This window comes from Aspergillus multicolor (genome assembly GCF_047715735.1).
Source record: "Aspergillus multicolor strain CBS 133.54 unplaced genomic scaffold BDW74scaffold_24, whole genome shotgun sequence".
NCBI classification, from domain to species: Eukaryota; Fungi; Ascomycota; class Eurotiomycetes; order Eurotiales; family Aspergillaceae; genus Aspergillus; species Aspergillus multicolor.
This window is the reverse complement of record NW_027395975.1, coordinates 185,531-208,149: the sequence shown is the minus strand read 5'-3', so window position 1 is coordinate 208,149 and position 22,619 is coordinate 185,531. Positions and strand designations below refer to the sequence as shown.

Below are 22,619 nucleotides of genomic sequence, written 5' to 3'. Positions count from 1 at the left end.
GCTTATTAATGCAATATAAGCAATTCTCCACCATCAGCTGGGCTGATATCCCCTGTTCAACTGTGTCTCATCCATGACCATCTATGGCATTACACGATACACCATATACCATGCCAACATCAACCTCAAGTGCAAATCGCATCTCAAAGACCCCCAAAGCCTGCCAGCAATGCCGCACCCGCAAGTCGCGCTGCGACGGCCAGTCCCCCTGCATGCCGTGCCAGCAGCGAGGCCAGCACAGCGCCTGCCACTTCCGCGACTTTGTGCGGAGGCGGAGGGCAAAGACGGCCACAGCCAGTACGAGTACAGCGACTCTCTCGCCTGGCGAGCCCGGCATCGTGGAGGTGGGCAACAGCAACAATCCGCTCCAAGCAGATACCGTTATCCAGGGTCAGCCCGCGCACGATGCGTTGCCGGTTTACCAATATGAGCAGCCGGAGCATAACAGTGCTGGCATATCCAAAGCCAATGCCAGTACCACGGCCAGAAGTCGCGGCACAGGCATGGTTGAGATATACTACGGCCCGACGTCGGACTTCTCGCTAGCTCAGCATCTCCATCGTGATCTTTTTGGGACTGCAACGAGTAGCGCTTTCCATCCCGAGAGTTCGTTAAAACCAGCGGGTCATGGCCGGCATCTCTTCTCCGGACTCCCAGCAGCAGAGAGTGCGCTGCTGAGTGTCCAGCCAATAAGCTCCAATCTGTTTGAAGAAATACTCGCTCATATCCCGTACGATCTTGCCAAGGAGCTCCTGGAGCGGTATCTGCAGACGCATTATGCGTATGCGCCGTTTGCCCCGGCGGAGTTCTACCGGGGGCAGCTAGATGAGATCTATAGCGCCCACATGGACGTACAAATATCATCGAGCAATATGGCTCAACGTCAAAGCCAGAACCAGAAGCAAAGTCATACTCGCAGCAACAATAAACAGATCCTTCTCCTTATGGCCCTAGCGCTCGCCGCCCTAGCCACAGAGAACTGGGAATGGGGCGAGACGCTGTTCCGCAGGGTGCGGAGGGACCATATGGAGGACGTCCGTGGCGGCGCGGCGAGCCTGGAGTCAATCCAGGTGCAGATTCTGATAATATGTTCCTCCCAGTCAGTATGATATGCTAGATACATTCCACTGACTTCTGTAGGGTATACGCGCTCTTCGAAAGCGAAGCCGGCCGTCCTAACTACGCATACCTCGCCCTTGGCAACGCCGCGCGCGAAGCCTTTGTAGCCGGTTTGCATAAGGAAGCACTGAAGAGGAGCTGGAGGAGGGGCGTGAGTCCGGTGGACGTCAGCGCGCGACGAGTCACGTTTTGGGTCCTGTATTTCCATGAGAGGTATCAAACGCCTTCCTTTCCTCTACACTACCATACCATACCCTCAGATACCAAGATGACGGCGTCGATACTGACAGACCTATCATTCTATAGCTGGATCTCCTTCTCCACCGGCCGCCCAAGCAGTTTCCATGGCGTCGACATCGAAACACCCCTACCCGATAACCCCTTCCTCGCCCTCCTAACCGGCTACGCGCGCTTGATGGGCGCAATCACAGACCGGATCTACAAGCCCAAGCACAGCGTCATTGCCAATCTTTGGCGGGAGGCGTGTATTCTCTCCGAACAGCTCTCCGCACTGAAAGCAAAGGTACAGGATATGTTTAGCGTGGACTGGGAGGATGTAGAGCGGAATTCGGTGCATGGGGCGAGGGAGGTGCTGCTTGTTACGGGTATGTCTGCTACACTCACGTCATTCAATGTCACCAAATGCTCTTTGTTAGTCGGTGCCCTGACACACGGTATCTTGCCATATTGACAATGCAGTCTTCAACCACATGACCCTCCTCACCTACCGCCCCCTGATTATCTTCCGAGCCCGCTGGAAGCGCGACGAGGACCGGCTGAACCGCGCACAGCCACAAGCACAACACCAAGCTCGTTCCAGACCCGAGTGCACGACTTATCTCCGTGACGGGTGCAACCGTGCCCTCGGCGCAGCTATCTCCACGATCCGGTACCTGTCTGCGCTAGGCTCGCACTCGCAGAACCAGAACGAGAACCAGAGCTCCATGCTTATGGTCCGTTGACATCCTGCACCGTACCATTCTATATAATACTATGTCTCCCAGCTAGGGCGGGACCAAGCTAACCTTACTCTCTCATGGTAACCAGGACATCCGAACCCACACAATATACCTAACACACGCCATCCTCGTGCTCTTGTATGACTTCATCCACGACACGACACACCCGGCTTTGCATCTGCACTGGATCCATACAGCTCTCAGATTCCTCGCGCGCATGAGACGAGGAGAGGGAGAGCCCGTTGTCAGCGTGGTGGCTGCAACGCGGGGCATGCTGAGGCGTGTGGATCTGCGGTTTGATGTTGATACGTTCCTTGAAACCGAACGTCAGCGCCATAGGCAGGACCAGGACCAGAGTCCCTTTGATGGCTTCGGGGGTGCGAATGCGGATGATCTCGTTTGGCAACTGTCTACGCCTACGCCGGGTGCTCTGGATGGAGGTGGAGTTGGACTTGGGCTTGGTAGTGCACCTGCAAGCGTGAACCGCGCCTTTGATAGCAATGGAATCGGATCTGCATATCCGTTGGGAACGGGCGAGGGCGAAGGATGTCTTCTTGATGTGAGTGGGATGGACCAAGAAGGAGACTGTGACTGGGGCGCGGCATTAGATCTCAACCAGGATTTGGCGTCGTTGGATATGGATGCGTTTTTCACGTTTCCGTTTGATGATTTTCTGGTTCAAGGTGATGAGGGGTTTGAATTGGGTTTAGACTTGTGATATAGGTAGTAATGTCGCCTTAGAGGGTTGGGAATGGCACTATTCATGGATTATTACAGCAAAAACTTGGAATAAAACAGACTGCACTGTATATGACAGGGTCAGTTCTAATGGTAGCAGGTGGCTAGAAGGACATCTGGAGCAAGACGCATGGACTCCCGATCTTGAGGTCTGAGGTGCTTACCATATTAGGTATATTCTACGGCTTTCCAAGGTTACCTTGGTTGGTGTACGATCCCTACCTTAAGGTTGTGAATTTTCTTCGTACATTGGAAGGAAGCTTCCAATTGCTACCAGCTGTGCGTAAGCTAGATGCTCCGCCCGTACTCGCTGCTCGGATCCATTGCGCTTTGAGATCCCCCCACCTTCTAGGCGTATGTATTTCCAAAAAGTATCAGGGACCCGTCCCATGCATCCACCATCTGTCTGGTTTGCGATGGCAAGACCCGAAAGACTTGAGGATGATAACCCTACCTACCCTAGATATCACTCCTACCTAATGCGTGGGCGGGCCGCGATGGAGTTAGGGCTCGACCCACAGGGACTCCCAGCAGACCAAAGCCAATGGGATTCTTTGTTGAAAGTTGGTTCATTAAGTGGAGTGCCAAGGCCAGGGAAGACCAGGCTACCTAATAATCGGGAGTCGGTATAAACCGAACCTAGTGGGCCTGACCCTACCAGAGCAACCTTAGAAGTTAGTACCAATTGGCTGATCGGGGCTCCGGCATCGTTGGTCCATGTCATGTCCCGAGGTCAGAGAATGCGCCTGCCATTTCCAGCACGCTGCTAGCCAGTTGCCGGTCTTTAGTTCCTCTAAAGCGCGACCAGTCCGCCTAACACATATAAGACGTTGACCTCTTCTCCACGCTCCAGCTCCGCTCATCTTACCCTACCTACCCTAGGTAGCAATTCCCAATCCTAAAACACCAGCAAAATGAGCATTAGCACCACCACAATCCCCCTCTCCGGAACCCCCTACACATTCACAAACGCCGGCCCCCTAACAACAACATTCACCCCAGCACCCTCATGCACCTCCCCAGACCAAATGATCCTCGGCTACATCACAACCCGCGCAGCCGTGACGCTCTGCGCCGCCGACTGGCTCGTGCAATGCACAGCACCGCACCACTGGGGCAGCGCGTGCACGCCGTCCGGCACGCCGCTGCCCACCACGCCACCGCCAGAGGACCTTGACATTTCCACGGACCTGTCGTATGCGCAGTCCAGGGAGAGCTGGGACTCGGTGCTGCTGTATGGGGCCGCGAATACGTATTTCTCTCCCGGGGTGGTTTGTCCGATGGGTTGGGAGACTGTTGGGGTTGCGGCAAGGGATGGGAGGGGTGGGCGCAGCGAGGAGGGGTTTTTGGCGGCTACAACGACAATTTCAACTGCAACAACGACTAGCACAACCGCGACCACAAGCACGGGAACCGACGGGTACGACGGGCACGTCTGGTACGAGTACGTCAATCCGGTCATGGCGCTCAAGGAGGTTCTCCAGCCGCAGGAGACCCTAGCCGTCTGCTGTCCCAGGTACGTACCAACCCCGTTCATCCAATTCTCTCGCATCAAGCCCTGTAAATTAACAGACCATCAGCGGCATGTCCATCGACTCCACAGGCTACTGCTACTCATTCATCCCCTCGTACAAGCCCAGCTACGGATGCAACGTCGCCACCGACTACCTCACGGAGCTGCACGAGACGAGCATGTGGACGACCATCGACGGGACCGTGACGCAGACAGACATCGTGACTTGGTCGAAGACCACGACCCGTAGGGTGACGCTGAGTACGGATATTGGTAGTAGCGAGACGCTTTATAGCGGTCTAATGAGGGCGCGTGCTATTACGCTGCTGCATCGTGAGTCGGATGTTGAGGCTGCGAGTGCGAGTGCGAGTGGAAGCGCAAGTGATGAGCCTACGGATAATGCTGCGGGTAGGCCTCGGCTGGTGCGAGAGACTGCGTGGGAGGGTGTTGGTGCTGTCGTTGGCATTTGGACGGGCCGCATGGTGCTGGGTGCGTTGATGGTCTTGCCGTGGTAGAGTGGGAAGACAGCTTGAAATCTGGTAAAGGAACCTTGGATTATAGACGCTACCATGATACGATTTGTTATAGTTATCGTCCACCATTAGGTTTAGGCACGCCTCCAGCTGGAGTGATTGTACCTATCCAAGCCACCGGCGAAGAATGTATCAACCCCGTAGAAGAAGGGAGAAGAACATGTCAACAGTGACCTAAAGACCGAACCCACCACCACCACTAACGCCAACGCCAAAAACTTCATCCTCATCCTTCACGCTTCTCGCCGTAGCCGATGGCTCCAGCGCAGCCCTCGCCTGAATCAACACACACACCTCGCTCCAAACCTCCTCACCCCCAACCTCATCCTTCTGCTCCGTATAAAAGAAGCCCTCCAGGATGTCCCGCGCAGCCATCCACCCACCAGGACCTCCATCAAGACCCAGGTCGAGTGTGCAATCTGCAAGCTGCGCCAGGAACCAGCAGTGCCCGGCGTGGCCGTGCGAGGCCATGGCGCCTATGAAGAGGATCCAGAATGTAAGGGATGGAGCGAGGGTTTTGAGGTGGGCGAGGACGCTTTGAGGTTTGCTTCTCCCAACGGCAGCGGCTTCGGCATCGGCAGTCCCATTGCCAATAATAATGTCAAATGTAGCGGTGACGGCAAGCAAACTCCCCTGCAGCGTCCCCACAAGTCTCGCCATAATCGGGAACGACTGGAGGTGCCAGACGCGGGTGTTGAGGTAGATGAGTAGAGCAAAACGGAGCGGGTCGTTGATGCTTCTCCCGTTTCCATGCCGCCGTCCGTTGCCGTTCGTCTGCGTCTCCGTATACGGATCCGAGACTAGACGGTGCATCAGCACAACGAAGAGGTCATTGTCCGTGGGCTTTATAAGGGTCGGATATATCTGCGCCGCTTCGTAGTACTGTATCAGGCGCTGCGAGATCATGAGTGTGCTCTGCATGGTTTCAGGGAGCATGGTGTACCAGGGGCCGGCGAGGAACGAAGATCCGAGGCGTGAGAGTTGTTTGTGTACTTGGGGGTCCAGCATCGATAGGAATCCCCCTGAGGACGTGGATGTGCCGAAGAGCTTTAGTTCCTGCAGGATCTCGGCGCGCCATTTGGGCGTTAACGGGAGAGTGGGTGTGTTTGTTAGGGCTGCGCGGATAATGTCGCCGCTGTCGACTCATTTAGTATTGATCCTCAAGATTTTTGAGAGGCGGACATGTTATGGGACGGGCATACTGGTAGATTTTTGACACAGTGAGATGCTCCAGCGCATCTAAGCCTCCGTACAGGTTAATAAGGATCTCGAGACCCTTTGTGTGAGCCGTGACGCCATCAACGCTTGCACTGATGGCCTGCCATAGGTATCATATCATTAGCACTGGATGCCTGGGAATAACCTAACCCCGCCAAATTCCATGTCTATTGCCATCTCCCTGGTCTGGAATAAGAGTATAGATACGCACCTCGATCGCCCTCAAAGACGCCACAATCAAAATCGTTGACTCAGCAACAGCCCCAGGATCCCTCAATCTCCCATTCAACGTCTTGATCGTATCCCCCCGTAGCCGCAGGAACTCCCGCACCGAGCTCCTCATGTACTGTGGCGCCACGCCGTTCAGCGTATTCAGTGCTGTTTGATGGCTTGCTGCGGAGCACAGCAGGGCTTGCTGGATTGCAGGCTCGGAGAGGGCCTTTTGCCACCACCAGATCTTCATCCGGGGGGCGTCGAGGGGGTATGATTGAGCGATTGTGAAGGTACGGACTGTCGCGGATTAGAGAGAATCCCGCAAGATGGCATGGTAGGATGGCGTACGGTGGTGGAAATAGGAGTTCATGATATCCGTCATTGGAACGACGGATGAGGCGAACGGGTCCACGAAGCCCTGGCCTAGATGTGTCTTGGGAGATGAGAAGTCAATCCAGGACCAAGATGGTGATTTGGCAATCTGGCTCTGATTCTGGTTCTCCGTCGTAGGATCCGATTTCGTCGCTGCTACTGCATGTCCTGGCGGTCCATCCCTCGTCCCAGTACCAGTACCTGTACCGGTATAGCGAAACGGCAGCTGCTGCCGTAGCCGTTGAGTTGTTGATGTCTTCAGCCGCTCGACGGCCGCGAGTCTCTTCTTCCGCTGGTACGTGTTCTGCGCGAAGACCTGTCGCGCCTTTCTCGTCGACACGTTTTCACGGTGGAAGTCCACGAACATGAATTCCTGCTGGGGCGCGGTGGATGCCATGTTGATCTCTCTCAAACCGTTGTCTTCGCCGACGCGCTTAAGTCGGACGTTTATATCTACCGGGCGTCGAGCTTTCGTACCTCCACCCAGCGGCAGGGAATTTTCGTCTCCTGCTCATGCACTCCGGTGAATGCGCTTGTGATTGCGCTGCGACCGCGATCTGGCCCTGACTCTTACGTAAGAGGCCAGCGCAGCATCAACCAATTGATGTTTGCGAAGATGGTCGTGATCGTCGTTGCAGAGGCAAAACCGTCGAAGCTTCCCAGTTCAACACAGCCAAGGATCGCATCAAGCCGCGAAGAGAGCCTCACCCACAAAACAGGCCTGCAGATAGGACCGGGACCCCAAGCCCAGCCATGTTGGACAGTTGGCTGGACTCAGGGGCCAGAGCACGTGACGGGCCATTTGGAGAGCCTCGGCGCGGAGTAACTGGGTCCGGAGCAAGCCCTAACCCCGCGACTGGGCAGCCTCTCGCCCCCTTTGCTGCGGTAGGCTCGTGGTGTGACTGGCAAGCAATAATTGATTACCTTACTCTGGAGTATCGGGAACAGGAGCAGTATTTATAGTGGTTGAACAAGCGTTGTATGATGCTGTAAGCTACGACAAATATCACCAAGAGTTCTGGGCGTCAAGTTGACCAATCGCAGGATAGCGAGGTTATTCTGGAAGAGGCTTAGCTGCAGGGCCTAGACCTTGGTAGCCTTGCATTTGGGTCCAGCATAGACGAGTAGTTGTCAAGCGCGCTTCACATGGGTCGAGCACTAATTTGACGCCTCCTGAGCAGCAGCGTATGCACTCACGCTGCCGGAAGCCCTGGGATAATGTTGCTGGGCTCGAGGCCCATTGCTCGCGCCATTTACCCCACGCATAGTCCCATTGGCAGCCTCAGCCGCTCCCCAACCTCCACCGCCAGGCGTATGGATCACGCACCGATCTCCAGGCTGCATGCGCACCATGTTCTTGTTCCCCATATTGACCCATCGCCATCCATCGCCATCCTCTCCCCTGACCTTCCGTACCCAATAGTTCGCACCTCGTTCGCCCGGCTCACCCCCTTCCATGCCATACGGAGGGACACTGCGCCGCTCAGTGATGACGCTGAAGCTGAGCGGCGCTCGGCACTCAATGTCTCTCACCACACCGTTACCACCATTCCGGAAACCCTTGCCGCCTGTGTTAGGCCGAATTGCAAACTCCCGCAGAATGACGGGATACCGCTTCTCCAGGCTCTCGGGGTCTGTTATCCGGGTATTGGTCATATGGACATGCGTCGCGGAGGCGCCATTCTGAACACTCGTCGCGCCCGATCCACCGCAGATTGTCTCGCCAAAGGCGTACGCGAAGCCATCGCGATTCTCGCTCTCGCCGCCAAAGAAGCCCAGGCAGTTCATGCATCCGTTCGAGGCAGCTGCGGCGCGGAATGCTAGGAGGATGACATCGACGACGCGCTGGGAGGTTTGCGTGTTGCCTGCGCAGACGGCTGGGCCGGAGGAGGGGTTCAGAAAACTGCCTTTCGGGAGTATGGTCTTTATAGGGGCGAGACAGCCTTGGTTGAGCGGAATGTCCGTGCCGATCAGTAGACGTAGGGTGTAGATAATGGCCGAGTGAGTGATTGCGGGCGGAGCGTTGATGTTGCTGAGCATCTCAACGCCGGTGCCGCTAAAGTCAAAAGTTGCGGAGCCGTCTGGCGAGATGGAAACGGAGAGCTTGATGAGCGTGCCGTTGTCCATTTGATCGACTGCTGTAAGTTCCGATCCCATGCTGGCTCGTGTTTCTTGGAGGTAGTCGCGCACAGCCCGCTCGGCGTTGGATTGGATGGCGCTCATGTACATCTGCACAGTAGGAAGAGTGTATTCTTCAATGAGCGCTTGCACCAATGTCATCCCCTTATGATTGGCGGCCACTTGAGCTTTGAGGTCGGATATGTTATCCTGGATATGTCTGCTCCCAGTGCAGCCAAGATACTCACCAGGACTGAGGAGGATATTGGTGATGCCCCTCTCGTCAAAGTTCCCGCTGTGAATTAGCTTGAACGATCTGATAGCGGCGCCTTCTTGCCAGAGTTCAGTCGAGTTGGGAGGCATCGAGGTACCGCCGAGTCCGCCGATATCCGTATGGTGACCTCGAGAGGCGACGTAGAATGCGACCGTTGACTCGGTCTTGTCGAAAACGGGGGTTATCACGGTAATGTCTGGAAGATGTGTACCACCCGCTTCTGGGTGGTTGGCTACCAACACGTCACCGGGAACGAGTTTGCCTTTGTGGAGCTCATGCTGATGCTTCACGGCGTAGCTCATCGAGCCTAGGTGAACTGGGACATGCGGAGCATTGGCGACAAGGTCACCTGCCAAGTCAGCTGCTTGTCACTGTGAAGGATGGAGGAGCTTGCCTTCTGGGCCAAACAGGGCGCATGAAAAGTCAAGCCGCTCCTTGATGTTCAAGGAAACGGCCGTCTTTTGCAGGGCACGTCCCATCTGCTCGGCAATGCTCATGAACCGGTGCCCGAATACTGAAAGCTGGATATGATCCACGGCGGTCGCCTGCTCCGTTTTGTCCAGACCCGTCGATAGGACCTCAATGACGATATGCGATTGCAAGACTTTGGCTAGTGTGTTCGGCGCCACAATGAGAGTCTGCGTCTGATCGACGATAATGGCCGGCCCATTGATCGACACGCCAGCCGGCAAGTGCTGCAGCAGGTACACAGGGGCATCCTGATACCCCACCTTGGGGAAATAGACTCGGCTTGTCATACCCTTCGCAAGGTCTGTATTTGGTAGCGTAAAACTTGATTCGCGCAGTTGCTGTCCAAATTGTCCTCCCTCCCAGTCCTTCCTCTCGGTCGCACCTATACCGCGAACTCGAATGTCGTCAACATATATCGGCTTGTCATCGGGGAAACAGAATGAGAACTCGCGCAGATGTGTCTTGCGGAATTCGGCTGCAAAATCGCCGTCGTCTGGTCGAAGAACCATGATCGAGGTTTCCGTGCCTTGGTATCTCATGTTGAGGTACATTTCGTATGTGATGTCCTGTTCACCAATGCTCTGGCCTAACAGCTGTTGCTGAACTCTATTCCGGATCCTTCCGAGCCGTTCTTCGAGCGTTAGCTGGGAAGACTCATTGTAGGTCTCATTAACCGGCTCTTGCGCCTCTTCGACGATGTCTGCCAAGGCCATTCCTACCCCTGTTAGCTTGGCTGCAGGTACTTGTGATACTTTCTTACCATATGCAGACAAGATGCTGGAAAATCTATGAATGACGATAGTTGAGATCTTTAAAGTCCGCGCGATATCGCATGCATGTTGGCCGCCTGCGCCTCCAAAGACGGCAAGGTTGTGGCTCGCTGTAGGTGTCAGATAGAGTTTTAACGCCAGATACTCGCAACATACCAATATCGTATCCCTTTCCCTCTGTCAATGCACGAATAGGCCGACACATCGCCTCGTTTGCGACGTTCAGAAAACCGCACGCAACCTCTTCCGGGGTAAGCGTCTTGCCAGTGTCTTTGTTAATCTCCGCGGTCAAGGCGATAAACTTTTTCTTCACAATATCCACATCGAGTGGCTGGTCCTCGGTTTCGCCGAATATCTTCGGAAACAGGTCTGGAATTAGTCGCCCCAAGAACAGATTGGCATCGGTGACGGTTAAAGGACCACCCTTGCGATAACATGCTGGTCCGGGGTGTGATGAAGCGCTTTCCGGTCCGACAACAAAAAGTCCATTCCGCCAGAATAGGATAGAGCCGCCGCCCGCTGCGACGGTGTTAATGTCCAACTGAGGGCTTTGTATGGTGACTCCGGCCGTATTGCTCTCAAAGACGTGTTCAAATGTGCCACCGTACCGCGACACGTCGGTCGATGTTCCGCCCATATCGAATCCCACTACGGGAGTGCCGGAGGCTGCATCGTACGAAGTGCGGGCATAGCCTACAACTCCACCTGGAAGAAGTTAGCAATGAAACGACTAAAGGTAGGTAGGTTCTCACCTGCTGGCCCACTGAGGATGCCCCTTAGCCCACTAAACCGGTCATGGCTCACAAGCCCACCATCGGATTGCATAAAGTCGCAGCGCACACCGTCAAGGTTTCCACCTTCGAAGCCCTTGGCAAATCCATTGAGATATGTTTTGATCTCTGGTGTAAGATATGCGTCAGCCGACGACGAGCTTCCACGCGGCACCATTTTGATCATCTTCGCAGCGACGGCTGAGGACAGAGAGACGTGGGTAAAGCCCTCTTCAAGTGCAAGCTGTTGTACCCGGATCTCATGGTGTGGGAAGATATGCGAATGAGTAAAACAAACGGCGAGCGTGTCAAATCCCTGCGCGCGAAGGTCTTTCAGCGTTACGCGGACAGCGCTCTCATCCAGCACCTTCAGTATCCGTATCGTGTCCCCGCTCGATGCCCGGACAAGCTCACCCGGTACTTCCTCGGCCAAAGAGAAAAGCTCGTCGGTGCCCTCATCGAATCCCTCGATCGTAACTCGCTCGTCAACCTCCCTCACTTCCGAGTATAGCACATGCGGCTTGACGATGTTGAGGTCGAACAGTCGTGGTCGAGACTGATATCCAATCTCTAGCAGGTCGCGAAAGCCCTTTGTAACGAGGAAAGCATGCTTCGTTCCCTTGCGCTCGAGGAGTGCATTCGTTGCCACTGTTGTTCCCATGCGGATTGACTCGAGGTCGTGTTTCGGCAGGGGGACACCCCGGAGTATTTCATAACCGCGGTAGAGAGAGAGAACGCGTCGAATGCCTTTGGAAGAAAGTTTGTTAGCAGATTTTGGGCCGACAAACTGCCACAGTAGCATACCTTCTGTTGGAGCATCCGCATAGTTGGCTGGGTCGACCGAGAGGAGCTTCAAAACAACGTCTGATCTTCCAGGGAGGCTTGCCCAGACATCGGTAAATGTGCCGCCGCGATCTATGAGCAAATCGTCAGCAAGTTCTCGTTGGAGGAGGAGTTGACCTTGGCGGCGTACCGATCGCGATTCGGACACGACCCGGAGAAGACATTGGGACCGTCATTTTGCGGGACGAGGAATTGGACTGACTAATTCTGCATCCTGGGCTCCCTGAAAATGGCAATTTTATAAACGATTGAAGTTGCTTTACCCCTCAGTTGCCTTGGGGGAGGAAGGTCGAGACGGAGTTGGAGAACACAAGGCCGACTTCCCAAAGAGGAAAGCGCCGGAGCGCGATTTCTATCCCTCCGCAGTCTTTGGAAGACGGGGAAGGTCGATACGGACTTGGCTTTCACCTCTTGTCTTGCATCGCCAATCGGGGTCCAGGTGGGCTTCCTATCAGTGGGTCTTCCCCAGATCCTTTATCTGAGTTGGAGTAAGTCGCTCAGAGCGCTAGCCGAAGACATGGCTCCTATCTCCATTCCGCGCCAGGCGACAGAGATAGCCGAGTCTTGGAGGAGTTATAAACCGCTGTGGTGGGACACAAGTCAGGCGATGTCTTTCTATCATACACTATCTTTTCTTATTTACGCAATGGCTGACCAGAAATCAACCCTTGCAGTCGACGCCCTCGAGCCGGAGAAGCAAGATGTCACCAAAGCAATGGACGAAGCTGCTCAGTACCTCGCCCACAACACCGGCTTCGAGCCTCTGTCTGCCGAAGAAGAGAAGACGATGATGCGCAAGATGGATTGGATTCTTCTTCCTATGGTATTGCCCATCCCTGCCTGGTGCTACCGAGTCCGACGGCTGACGGTCCCAGCTATTCATGACTGCTACACTCGGCGCGGTGGACAAGGTCGCCATCAGCACTGCAGCAATCTATGGCCTGGAGGATGACCTACATCTTGTTGGTCAGCAGTACTCCTGGGCTGGCTCAATCTTGTCCATTGGAGTACGTCTCGCGGCCCTTTGAGGCTCTGCTGGCTAATGGCGGTATACTAGGCAATTATCGGCATGTGGCCATCCACTTACCTTGTACATAGACTTCCATCAGCAAAATATCTTTCGGCCTGTTTACTGGGCTGGTCTGTTCTGGCTCTTCTCATTCCCGTGTCTCGGAATTGGAGTGGGTTGATGGCATTGCGATTCTTCATGGGTGAGTCACTATATAACCACTTCGAGGACTAACGCTGACAGTTTCTTTTTTTCTTTTTTAGGTTGCCTCGAAGCTATTATAGTGCCGTCAATTTCCCTCATCATCGCCGGATTCTACACAAAGACTGAACAGCCACCGCGAAACGCTCTTGTCTTCGCAGCGGCGAGTTCAATCATAAATGGGTTTCTTTCCTGGGCCGTCGGACACATTCCCTCGAGCGCGCCCTTGGCGATTTGGCAATACCTGTTCTTGATTACCGGCTCCGTCTCTACGCTCTGGTCTATCGTGGCCTTTGTCTTTCTCCCAGACTCCCCACTGAATGCCTTCTTCTTGAGCGAGCGGGAAAAGTTTCACTCAGTGCAGCGCTTGGCAGAGAACAAGACCGGCATATCTAACCGACAGTGGAAATGGGATCAGGCGCTCGAGGCTATCATTGACCCCAAAACATGGATCCTGTTCTTCTTCAACATTGCCATTAACATCCCCAACGGAGGTTTGACTACATTCAGCGGTATTATCATCAACAACTTAGGCTTCTCTGCTGTCAACACATCGCTATTAAACATGCCCACTGGTGTCATGTCGACCTTGTCCGCGTTTGTGTTCTCTTGGATAGCCGCGAAGTGGTCTAACCGCCGGTGCCTCGTCACAATGCTTGCCTCTTGCGTCCCGGCCATTGGCGCAATCATCGTTTATACTTTGCCCCGGAGTAACATCGGTGGTCAGATGGTTGGCATTTATTTGGTACTTCTCCCACGTCGTCCGTTTGTTCTCATTAGCTAACTATTCCAGTTATATACCTATTTCGGACCTTACGTGGTGGGAATATCTATGGCGCAGGCGAACACGGCAGGCAGTACAAAGAAAACTGTGCAGTACTCCATTCTGTATATTGGATACGCTGTCGGAAACCTCATCGGACCGCAGACCTTCCGCGCCAACCAAGCGCCGGCGTACACCGGTGGGTTCGTGTCTATGCTCGTTTGCTACTGCGTCTGTGTGGTCATGATGGCCGGATACTGGGTTATCGCGGCGATCTTGAACCGAAGACGAGTGGATGGGGTTGAGCCGTCGGAGGCCGAGGGCGAGCTGCAGGAAGCGTTCTCTGATAAGACGGATTTTCAGCAAAGAGGGTTTAGATATACAACGTAGCTATTGATTAGCTGGAATCTGGATTCGCCACCATTTACGATAGCATCGACACTAGGCAACGTTAGGTTTAGTCTTGATATTTAGCGCCAGATAACACTGCTCTAGCCCGGTCACTTATAAGCGCTATCGCCCCCGCATTTCTCTTCCAACTATCTGATACCATGTCGCGGTTACGGAGGAAAGATACGCGGCGGCGGACGGGGTGTTTCCAGTGCAAAGGTACGTTTGCATGTCTTACATTCCTACATGACTGACACTGTCCAGAAAAGCACATTCAGTGTACAGAAGAACAGCCCCGCTGCCAACGCTGCGAGACGCTAGACCTTCGATGCGAGCGGGGTCTTCGACTTACATTTAAAGAAGATGCTGTCGAGCGCGGGATGAGCTTTGGCCGGGCAGGCACGTTCTACAATATACCATTACTGAGATTATTGCTGATCAGACTAGGAATATGGTCAAAGCACCTTCCTAAGCCACAGAGCCATAGCAAAGCGGTATTTCAAGCCATGCCCCTTGAATCCTACATCGGCCGCTGGATCTTCCTCAATGTCACTACTTATGATTTCGAATCAGAGGTCGCAACCGTTGGGGCGTCGCCCTGTCTCGACCTTGACCCTATACCTGCCTTCCTACCCTTCACTTATCATCCTCTTTACTCCTTCCCTGAATCAGAAGCCTACCTCCTCGACTACTTCATCCAAGGTATTAGTCCATCTTGCTCATTGAGCACCTCACATAACCCTTACGTTTCTCTCATTATTCCGCTGTGCTTCACCTCGGAGACGCTCCGAAATGCACTTTTGGCAGTGACCGCGAACCAGCTTTGTCTCCTCGGACGCGGCCATCTCAGGCACGAGGCCTGTCTTTACAAAGATAAAGCCTTGCAGGGTGTCAGAGGAAATCTATCTCTCGGCGTACAGAATGAAGAAACCATTGCTACAGTGCTCATGCTGTGTTTTCAGGATGTCTGAATTCCATCACCGCTTCCAAGCGTTCATTGAGCTGACTGATCCACAGATATCGGATGGTTGTTCTCCATCCTGGATGACACATCTGCGCGGGGGGTTGCGGCTCATGGATTCCGCGGTTTCCCACAAAACCCCGAGTTTGTGGAACTTCTTCCGGATGTACTTTGTGGCACACGATATCATGAGTCGTACAGCATTTGATAACGAGGGGTTAGACTCCCATCACGATGGACAAGTCTCGCCTTGGTTAGACGATGATGATCTGGATGAGGTACGCCGACGCATACTTGCACTGCATACCTGCTCACCTCCACAGATTGATGTCCTGATGGGCTGCTCGCGCGGCCTCATGACCTTGATCCATAAGGTTTCAGTCCTTGCATCTACAAGAAACCAGGTAAGCCGTGCATAAACCCTGAGCAATGAGCAAGGTCTCTAACGGGACGGTTCAGATTCTAAGCCGCCGCCCCCTCACCCCATGCGAGATAAAGAACCAAGCAACAGCCACTCTCGACCTTCACCGCGCCTTATCTTCTCTCACGCAAACGCTCCCCTCGCACTCCCCCGACCGAAAAGATCTCCAAGCCATAGCGGAGATCAAACGCCTTGCTGCCCTCCTTTACCTGACCGAGCGTCTAGGATCTCGACACGAAGTCGAGAAGATCTTACGCAGACACAACCACAGAAAGGAGCTACTTCACGATACCAACTCGCCATCGAGGTCCTACCTTGTCAATTCCATAATTACATCCGTATCTACACTACCGAACACCAAGGCCGCTACACTGCTTTGGCCACTGTTCGTACTGGGCAACGTTGCCCCGGCGAACGAAGAACAACGCCGGTTCGTCCTCGATAGGCTTTCCGGTATTCAGAAAGCGCGGAATCTTGGTAGTGTCCGTCGAACGATTGAGGCTGTCAAACACGCGTTTGGGACGAAAGAATTATTACAGTCACCCGGTGATAGGGGGTTCGAGACGCAGAGGTCGTCGCACTGGGGAGATAAGGAGTACCGGTTCCTTAGTCTCGCTTGAGGCAAGGGAACCGCTGCATACAGGCGCATTGCGCAATGGATAGCATAATCCTGACCGATAGGTGCTGCTGAACACTCCCAGCATATTCGCCAACCGCTCGGGCCCCTACCCCAAAAGCCACACGAGTCAGTTACTTGACAGAATCTCGCAGGAATCACGCACTATCGAGACGCCCAGCCAGCCACATCAGGTCATCGATTCCCAACTCGTCCAATGGTGTATTGGCAATTGTCCGACAGATCCACCGTTTGGCCTAATAATTGAGCCAAGAGAGCTTGCTTTTCAGCTCGCCCCGCTTTCCGCCACCAAAGACAGGACTGATCACGGCCATGGTCAACAATGCAGGAAGTGACTGGTCATATTTGATGAGGAATGCTACCCTATAAATCGAAGGGCTGCACTGTACTCAACCAGACAGCGCAAGCTTACCTTTTTCTCCTTCCAGCTGCTACAGAGCCCGATTCCCCAACTTTATACAATCTATCACCATGCGTCTGCGCATACCAAAGAGGCTCCTTTTCCCACTTGCTCTGTTCTCGGCCTTGTCAGCTGCCTCGGCCCTAGTTCCTGACACGGCCCTAACCTTCGGCCAAAACTACGCAGTTCTTAACCTTGACCTAATCAATGGCGTTGTCTCGCCCCTGGCCGAAATCACAGAGGGGCAAGCTTGGATTAATAACACATCTACCTGGATTGACGCGTACGTCCAATATCGCGAATTTGACCACCAAGCTGACGCTCGCCGATCAGTGTGCATGCCCAGTCCCCACCCCCTCTAACAATTTACACGAGAATCTACTACAGCTCGCCGCTGGCCCCTGAACTAAGCCCAGACATCCCGTTCTACAAAGCTGCCGCGGCCTTCAGCAACATCACCGAGCCAGACTTCATTACGCAGATCTATCCTGCTTTCGCGCCAGCCGAGACGGATGTCGTGCTGCGGAAGAGCAGGTACTACGCAGGCGATGGAAACTCGCTGGAGGAGATTCTGCGGGCGCAGAAAATTAATACGGTGGTCCTGGTTCGTACTTATTGATGCATTATACTGGTACATAAGGCCTTTACTGATTGGGCGTTCGCAGCTCAGGCGTTATCTTAAGCACAGCGTACAGGCTTTTTGATCTGGACTTCAACGTGTATGTATCGTTTCATCCGACACATGAATAAACTCCATCTCTGGGACTGGGCTATACTGAAACAGACACGCCAGCTACGTGATTTCAGATACAACGATCGAGCCCGAGGCATCAAACGTTCAGGGTGCTATTATGGAGGGGATCCTACCTGCGCTGCCGGTCACGGTTCTTACGCTTGAGCAGGCACTCCGAGCATTACGGAATTCGGGGGATGCGGCATGGGTAGGTGAAAAACGAGGCTGGAGAGGCAATACAAGGTGATGCCGACCTTGGGAATTGAGTCTCTCAATATAACTGGCAGATAGAATATTGTAATTGATCTCTTACGCTCTCCTGAAGTTGGAGACGAGCCGGTCGAGCCCTGTACCTCATTGAGCAATGACCTCGGAGAAATCTGACCTCACGATAATCGAGACGCAAAGCTAAGCTCTTCGCTTCAGAATGCCCTGCCATGATTTCCACATTTCCACCGGGATTCGCAGACATCAAAACGCCCTGATAGTACGGCAGCTGGTCCTAGACTGCATGGGCCATACATCTACAAGGCAGCCCTGGGTTCTTTATCCCCCTGGCAGACAATTACTGCTGATGAGTTTCTCGAATGAGCTCCTTCTCGATATCCGGAAAATACCACCCTCCTCCGAGCCCTGGGCTTGGGCCAGCTTATCAGTGCTTATCAGCGCTTCACGTAATAAAGTTCTTTTAGCTTACCACTGCCTCGGTTCGTCACGTTTCCCGGCCGATAAATTCGGCAGCTGCAACCAATCAGCAACCGTACTTACAGTCCCCATTCGTTATCAGCAGGATCCGGTCCCCCGGGGGTGGGTCACACAGAATGAGGGGTATGAGGGGTGAGGGGTCCTACATAACCCCTCCGTCAACCCAATTCGCACTTTCACTATCCGACAACCTCACCTCCACTCAAAACATCACACAATGCCTCAATCTTGGCAAGAACTAGCCGCTGACAAGCGTGCCCGCCTCGCAAAGACGATTCCGAGCGAGTGGAAGATCCATACCCTACCCACCGAAGACAATGTCATTGATTTCCCGAAGAAGTCGGGGATCCTCTCCGACAAGGAGCTCGAGATCACCGAGTCATCCGCTGCGGACCTTGTCTCGAAGCTTGCGAGCGGGCAATTGACGTCTGTTGAGGTGACAACGGCATTTTGCAAACGCGCGGCCATTGCGCAGCAGTTGGTGAGCTCCCCTGACCAACTAGCGGCGTAGATAACGCATCAAGACAAGCCGAGCTGACGATGTGCGTTCAAACAGACCAACTGCTTCCTTGAATTCTTCCCCGACGCGGCTATTGCCCAGGCGAAAGAACTCGACGAATACTATGCAAAGCACAAGAAGCCAATTGGTCCGCTCCATGGCCTCCCCATTTCCCTGAAAGATCAACTGCGTGTTAAGAGCTACGAAACCTCGATGGGCTACGTCTCCTGGCTGAACCAGCACGATACAGACGACAGTATCATGACCTCGCTCCTGCGCAAGGCCGGCGCCGTCTTCTACGTCAAGACCTCCGTCCCGCAGACACTCATGGTCTGCGAGACAGTGAACAACATCGTCGGGCGTACCGTGAATCCACGTAACAAGAACTGGAGCTGCGGTGGTAGCTCCGGTGGCGAAGGCGCAATTGTTGGGATCCGCGGCGGAATTATCGGTGTTGGAACGGATATCGGCGGGTCGATTCGCGTTCCCGCGGCATTTAACTTCCTCTATGGCCTAAGGCCGTCACATGGACGACTTCCGTATGCTAAGATGCGCAATAGCATGGAGGGCCAGGAGACGGTGCATAGTGTTGTTGGGCCGATTGCTCACAGTGTGGAGGGTTCGTATCCTTATTCGTCTTCTCTGCCACTGGCTAATGCGTTCCAGACCTCCGCCTCTTCACAACCTCTGTCCTCTCGCAGGAACCCTGGAAGTACGACAGCAAGGTGATCCCCATCCCCTGGCGCCAATCTGAATCCGACGCCATCACATCCAAGATCCAAAACGGCGGCCTGAACCTCGCCTACTACAACTTCGACGGCAACGTCCTCCCGCACCCACCCATCCTCCGCGGGATCGAAACCACCGTCTCAGCCCTCAAGAAAGCCGGCCACACCGTGTCCCCCTGGACACCATACAAGCACGACTTCGGCCACACCCTCATCTCAAACATCTACGCCGCAGACGGCAGCGCCGACGTCACCCGCGACATCAGCGCATCAGGGGAGCCCGCAATCCCCAACATCAAGGACCTGCTAAACCCCGACATCAAGGCAGTGACCATGAACGAGCTGTGGGACACGCACCTACAGAAATGGAACTACCAGATGGAGTACCTAGAGAAATGGCGGGAATTCGAGGAGCGCACGGGGAGCGAGCTCGACGCCATCATTGCGCCTATCACGCCGACCGCTGCGGTGCGCCACGACCAGTTCAGATACTACGGCTATGCGTCTGTAATTAATTTGCTGGATTTCACGAGCGTCGTTGTGCCGGCTACGTTTGCGGATCGTGGGCTTGATAGGGTTAATGATGGGTTTAGGGCTGTGAGTGAGCTGGATGAGCGCGTTCAGAAGGAGTATGATCCCGAGGCGTATCATGGGGCGCCGGTGGCTGTGCAGGTTATAGGGAGGCGGTTGAGTGAGGAGAGGACGCTGGCTATTGCGGAGGAGGTGGGGAGGGTGCTGGGGAATTCGATTACGTCTTGAGGGGGTGTATATAGCTAAGGCTTTTGACCCAAGGGGTTGCTGGGTGCTTTTTGTATACTAATGCTTGGTGGGTTCGTTGTCCCTTCGCTTTCCTTCTCAATCTTCATGTCAGTATAGCCACCCAAATTGATCGATTGCAGGAGTTTAGAACAACCACAAAATCCTTGATGTCTTTCCTAGGTAGAATGCATGTGAGCCTGACAGCCCAAATTCATGGACTTGCCTTACTGTTTGGACGGTTCTTCTATGTCAGACCAGGGTTCAACCATCGCTTCTTGGCTTTGGTTTATCTTGTACGTAAGATAGCACGCTTTCGTGATGAATAGACCCTCTTGCTTACAGCTTGAGTTGGTTTGGGAGATAGACTTCACGTACCTACCTAGATACTATATTTGCTGGCAGAACTGCAATTCTATGCAGTAAGTTAAGAGTACTCATACTACTGGATTTAATGAACTTGCACGAGCTACCATAGACAGGAGTCACGATTTTGCTCTGATTGGGTTACTGATTACGGTACATCAAGTCCTACCGGGCTCGTTGATGAGATGGCAGTGCCATCCATGACGCCTAGCCCTAAGTCCCTAAGTAAGGCAGTAGGTAATCCTAACCTTGCAACAAACACCCTACCTAGACCATATGCCTATATATCCCCAGCTCACCTCATCTAAGAACCATAGCTCATCCACCAACTAATCACACTCAAACCCCACCGGCTCAACAACATTACTGCACCGGATCCCCGTCGCCCCCACCAGCTCCTCTCCCCGGTTATCCCAAAAGGCCACATTCTCCATCAAGATGCCCTCGCACCCGCCCGCCGACCGGCTACACTGGAAATTCGCCATACGACTCGCCGCAATCGTCCCGCTCAGGTTCTCGAGATGCACATCCGAGATCTCAAACAGCGAGGTGCTGCAGTTCGCCTGCGCCACGTTCGTGTAGCATTGGTTTATGACTAGTGGGGTTTGCCGGCCGTTGGAGATGGTAATGTCGCGGTAGGTGATGTTGCGCGCGTCTGTCCACGTATATCATATCAGTCGAGCCCCATCAACCTAGTATCAGAAAAGACGGGAAGAATGGAAAGGGAGAACGCACACCCAACCCCCCCACCACCCCCATTCGGTGGCCACGCATTCTGCTCCCCCGTCCACGTCTTGATTCGAGCCACATAATTACTATCATACTGCGTGACATTCCTTACAAGCACATTCTCCACGATTTCAAACTCCCCATAATACTGCCCGATACTCCCAATTGCGACGCCCTGCCCGCTGCGGAAGATGCAGTCTTCAACCAGGATATTAGAGCTATTTGCCTTGGCAGCGATACTGTCGTCGCCGTTCTCGATCTCCCACCGTCGGAAGACGATGTTGGAGCTGAAGAGCGTGTTTGCCCCGTCGGTGTTCCGGGCGGGAGCGCGCGAGGTGCTTTTTGCGTGGACGTAGATGTCGTGGAGGAGGAGGTTGGTGGAGGAGACGATTGTTACGGTCCTGGATTGTTTTAGGCTTGGTACTGGTATGATGTGGGGAATGGGTAATGGGGAATGGGGTGGATGGCCGTACCACATCTGCGGCTGCACGAATCGCAGCCCGTGGAAGGTTGAGTCTTGCGCTGTGATGACGAGCATGTGTGGGCGTCCTGCATTTCAATTCCATCAGTTCCGTCAGTTCCTCCCTCTTCATAACCAATACAAGATACAAGACAAAAAGAGATGGATGGGGACGGTGATGGTGCCTACATACCCGGATAGTTCGACACCCCATTCACAAAATCATACCAAGCCTGCCCATTTCCATCAAACGTGCCATACCCATGCCCCTCAACAACAAGGTTCTTCCCCCCCAGAATCAGCGCCGTCGTTTGGTTCTGATATGCGGCGGGTGGGTAGGACTCTTGGTCTGTGCCAGGCCCGATGGGGAGCGAGTTGGCGAGCCAGTAGTCGATGTCTGTGCTCCACTGTAGCGTGCCTTTTATGTCGATGCGCACGTTTTCGAGGCCTGTAAGGTTTAGTGCGGTGCCGATGGTGTACGTTGTGTTTTGGAAGAGGATTATGGAGTCTTTTTTGCAGGTTTTGAAGGCGGACAGGATGGCGGGGCTGTCGTCGGTGTTGTTGGGGCTTGCGGGGATTGTGCAGGTTGCTGCGAGGGTTGGGGGGATCAGGAGAGGTAGGGGGAGCAGGAGCAGGAGCAAAGACATGGCGAGATGCATTGCGATAGTTCACTATCTGCTGATTTTTGGTGGACGCAGATGGTATCTCATTCATCGTCACCTACCTAGAGGCATTTATACTTGTCTTCTAAGGTCAACCCAGACTACTAGGTATGGTAATCTACCCGCTGCCCCAAGGCTACCACTGCATCTAGGGCTAAATCCTGCAGATGCAGCTGCTATTCCCACCAATCACTGCGATAGTTCAAAAGCCGACGAACACGCAAACATGCACCGCGCATTTTCCCAGGTTAGAACCGCATCATCAGCTTCTGAACGGCAAATGCCGCG

General features: G+C 54.0%; 8 protein-coding genes across 8 annotated transcripts; 5 read left to right on the top strand and 3 right to left on the bottom strand.

Moving 5' to 3' along the window:
- Nucleotides 1–110: 110 nt before the first annotated feature.
- BDW74DRAFT_180853 (uncharacterized protein) lies at nucleotides 111–2,796 on the top strand (the record flags this gene model as incomplete). The annotated part of the gene is made up of 5 exons (XM_073729850.1): nucleotides 111–1,099; nucleotides 1,141–1,332; nucleotides 1,426–1,724; nucleotides 1,819–2,072; nucleotides 2,167–2,796. 5 exons carry the CDS (start codon nucleotides 111–113, stop codon nucleotides 2,794–2,796), a joined length of 2,364 nt encoding a protein of 787 aa, XP_073581075.1.
- Nucleotides 2,797–3,730: 934 nt separating this feature from the next.
- BDW74DRAFT_180852 (uncharacterized protein) lies at nucleotides 3,731–4,844 on the top strand (the record flags this gene model as incomplete). The annotated part of the gene is made up of 2 exons (XM_073729849.1): nucleotides 3,731–4,332; nucleotides 4,397–4,844. 2 exons carry the CDS (start codon nucleotides 3,731–3,733, stop codon nucleotides 4,842–4,844), a joined length of 1,050 nt encoding a protein of 349 aa, XP_073581074.1.
- Nucleotides 4,845–4,936: 92 nt separating this feature from the next.
- On the bottom strand, nucleotides 4,937–6,934 carry BDW74DRAFT_63016 (uncharacterized protein). The gene is made up of 4 exons (XM_073733329.1): nucleotides 6,642–6,934; nucleotides 6,292–6,590; nucleotides 6,065–6,180; nucleotides 4,937–5,997 (listed from the first exon to the last, which is right to left on the bottom strand). Exons 1-4 carry the CDS (start codon nucleotides 6,673–6,675, stop codon nucleotides 5,037–5,039), a joined length of 1,410 nt encoding a protein of 469 aa, XP_073581073.1. The 5' UTR covers nucleotides 6,676–6,934; the 3' UTR covers nucleotides 4,937–5,036.
- Nucleotides 6,935–7,823: 889 nt separating this feature from the next.
- BDW74DRAFT_186883 (uncharacterized protein) lies at nucleotides 7,824–12,087 on the bottom strand (the record flags this gene model as incomplete). Its single annotated transcript, XM_073731339.1, has 7 exons — nucleotides 7,824–9,406; nucleotides 9,452–10,408; nucleotides 10,455–11,003; nucleotides 11,051–11,477; nucleotides 11,568–11,815; nucleotides 11,873–11,983; nucleotides 12,042–12,087. The coding sequence occupies 7 exons, from the start codon at nucleotides 12,085–12,087 to the stop codon at nucleotides 7,824–7,826; spliced, it is 3,921 nt and encodes a 1,306-aa protein (XP_073581072.1).
- Nucleotides 12,088–12,557: 470 nt separating this feature from the next.
- On the top strand, nucleotides 12,558–16,562 carry BDW74DRAFT_186881 (uncharacterized protein; the record flags this gene model as incomplete). The annotated part of the gene is made up of 10 exons (XM_073731338.1): nucleotides 12,558–12,734; nucleotides 12,787–12,922; nucleotides 13,184–13,866; nucleotides 13,915–14,255; nucleotides 14,453–14,493; nucleotides 14,539–14,673; nucleotides 14,722–15,239; nucleotides 15,292–15,513; nucleotides 15,559–15,639; nucleotides 15,734–16,562. The coding sequence occupies 10 exons, from the start codon at nucleotides 12,558–12,560 to the stop codon at nucleotides 16,274–16,276; spliced, it is 2,877 nt and encodes a 958-aa protein (XP_073581071.1). The 3' UTR covers nucleotides 16,277–16,562.
- Nucleotides 16,563–16,764: 202 nt separating this feature from the next.
- On the top strand, nucleotides 16,765–17,312 carry BDW74DRAFT_180846 (uncharacterized protein; the record flags this gene model as incomplete). Its single annotated transcript, XM_073729848.1, has 2 exons — nucleotides 16,765–16,976; nucleotides 17,027–17,312. The coding sequence occupies 2 exons, from the start codon at nucleotides 16,765–16,767 to the stop codon at nucleotides 17,310–17,312; spliced, it is 498 nt and encodes a 165-aa protein (XP_073581070.1).
- Nucleotides 17,313–18,348: 1,036 nt separating this feature from the next.
- BDW74DRAFT_169555 (amidase) lies at nucleotides 18,349–20,117 on the top strand (the record flags this gene model as incomplete). The annotated part of the gene is made up of 3 exons (XM_073727007.1): nucleotides 18,349–18,612; nucleotides 18,688–19,249; nucleotides 19,297–20,117. 3 exons carry the CDS (start codon nucleotides 18,349–18,351, stop codon nucleotides 20,115–20,117), a joined length of 1,647 nt encoding a protein of 548 aa, XP_073581069.1.
- Nucleotides 20,118–20,809: 692 nt separating this feature from the next.
- On the bottom strand, nucleotides 20,810–22,316 carry BDW74DRAFT_180844 (uncharacterized protein; the record flags this gene model as incomplete). Its single annotated transcript, XM_073729847.1, has 4 exons — nucleotides 20,810–21,135; nucleotides 21,216–21,610; nucleotides 21,683–21,758; nucleotides 21,863–22,316. 4 exons carry the CDS (start codon nucleotides 22,314–22,316, stop codon nucleotides 20,810–20,812), a joined length of 1,251 nt encoding a protein of 416 aa, XP_073581068.1.
- Between the last annotated feature and the right edge of the window lie 303 nt (nucleotides 22,317–22,619).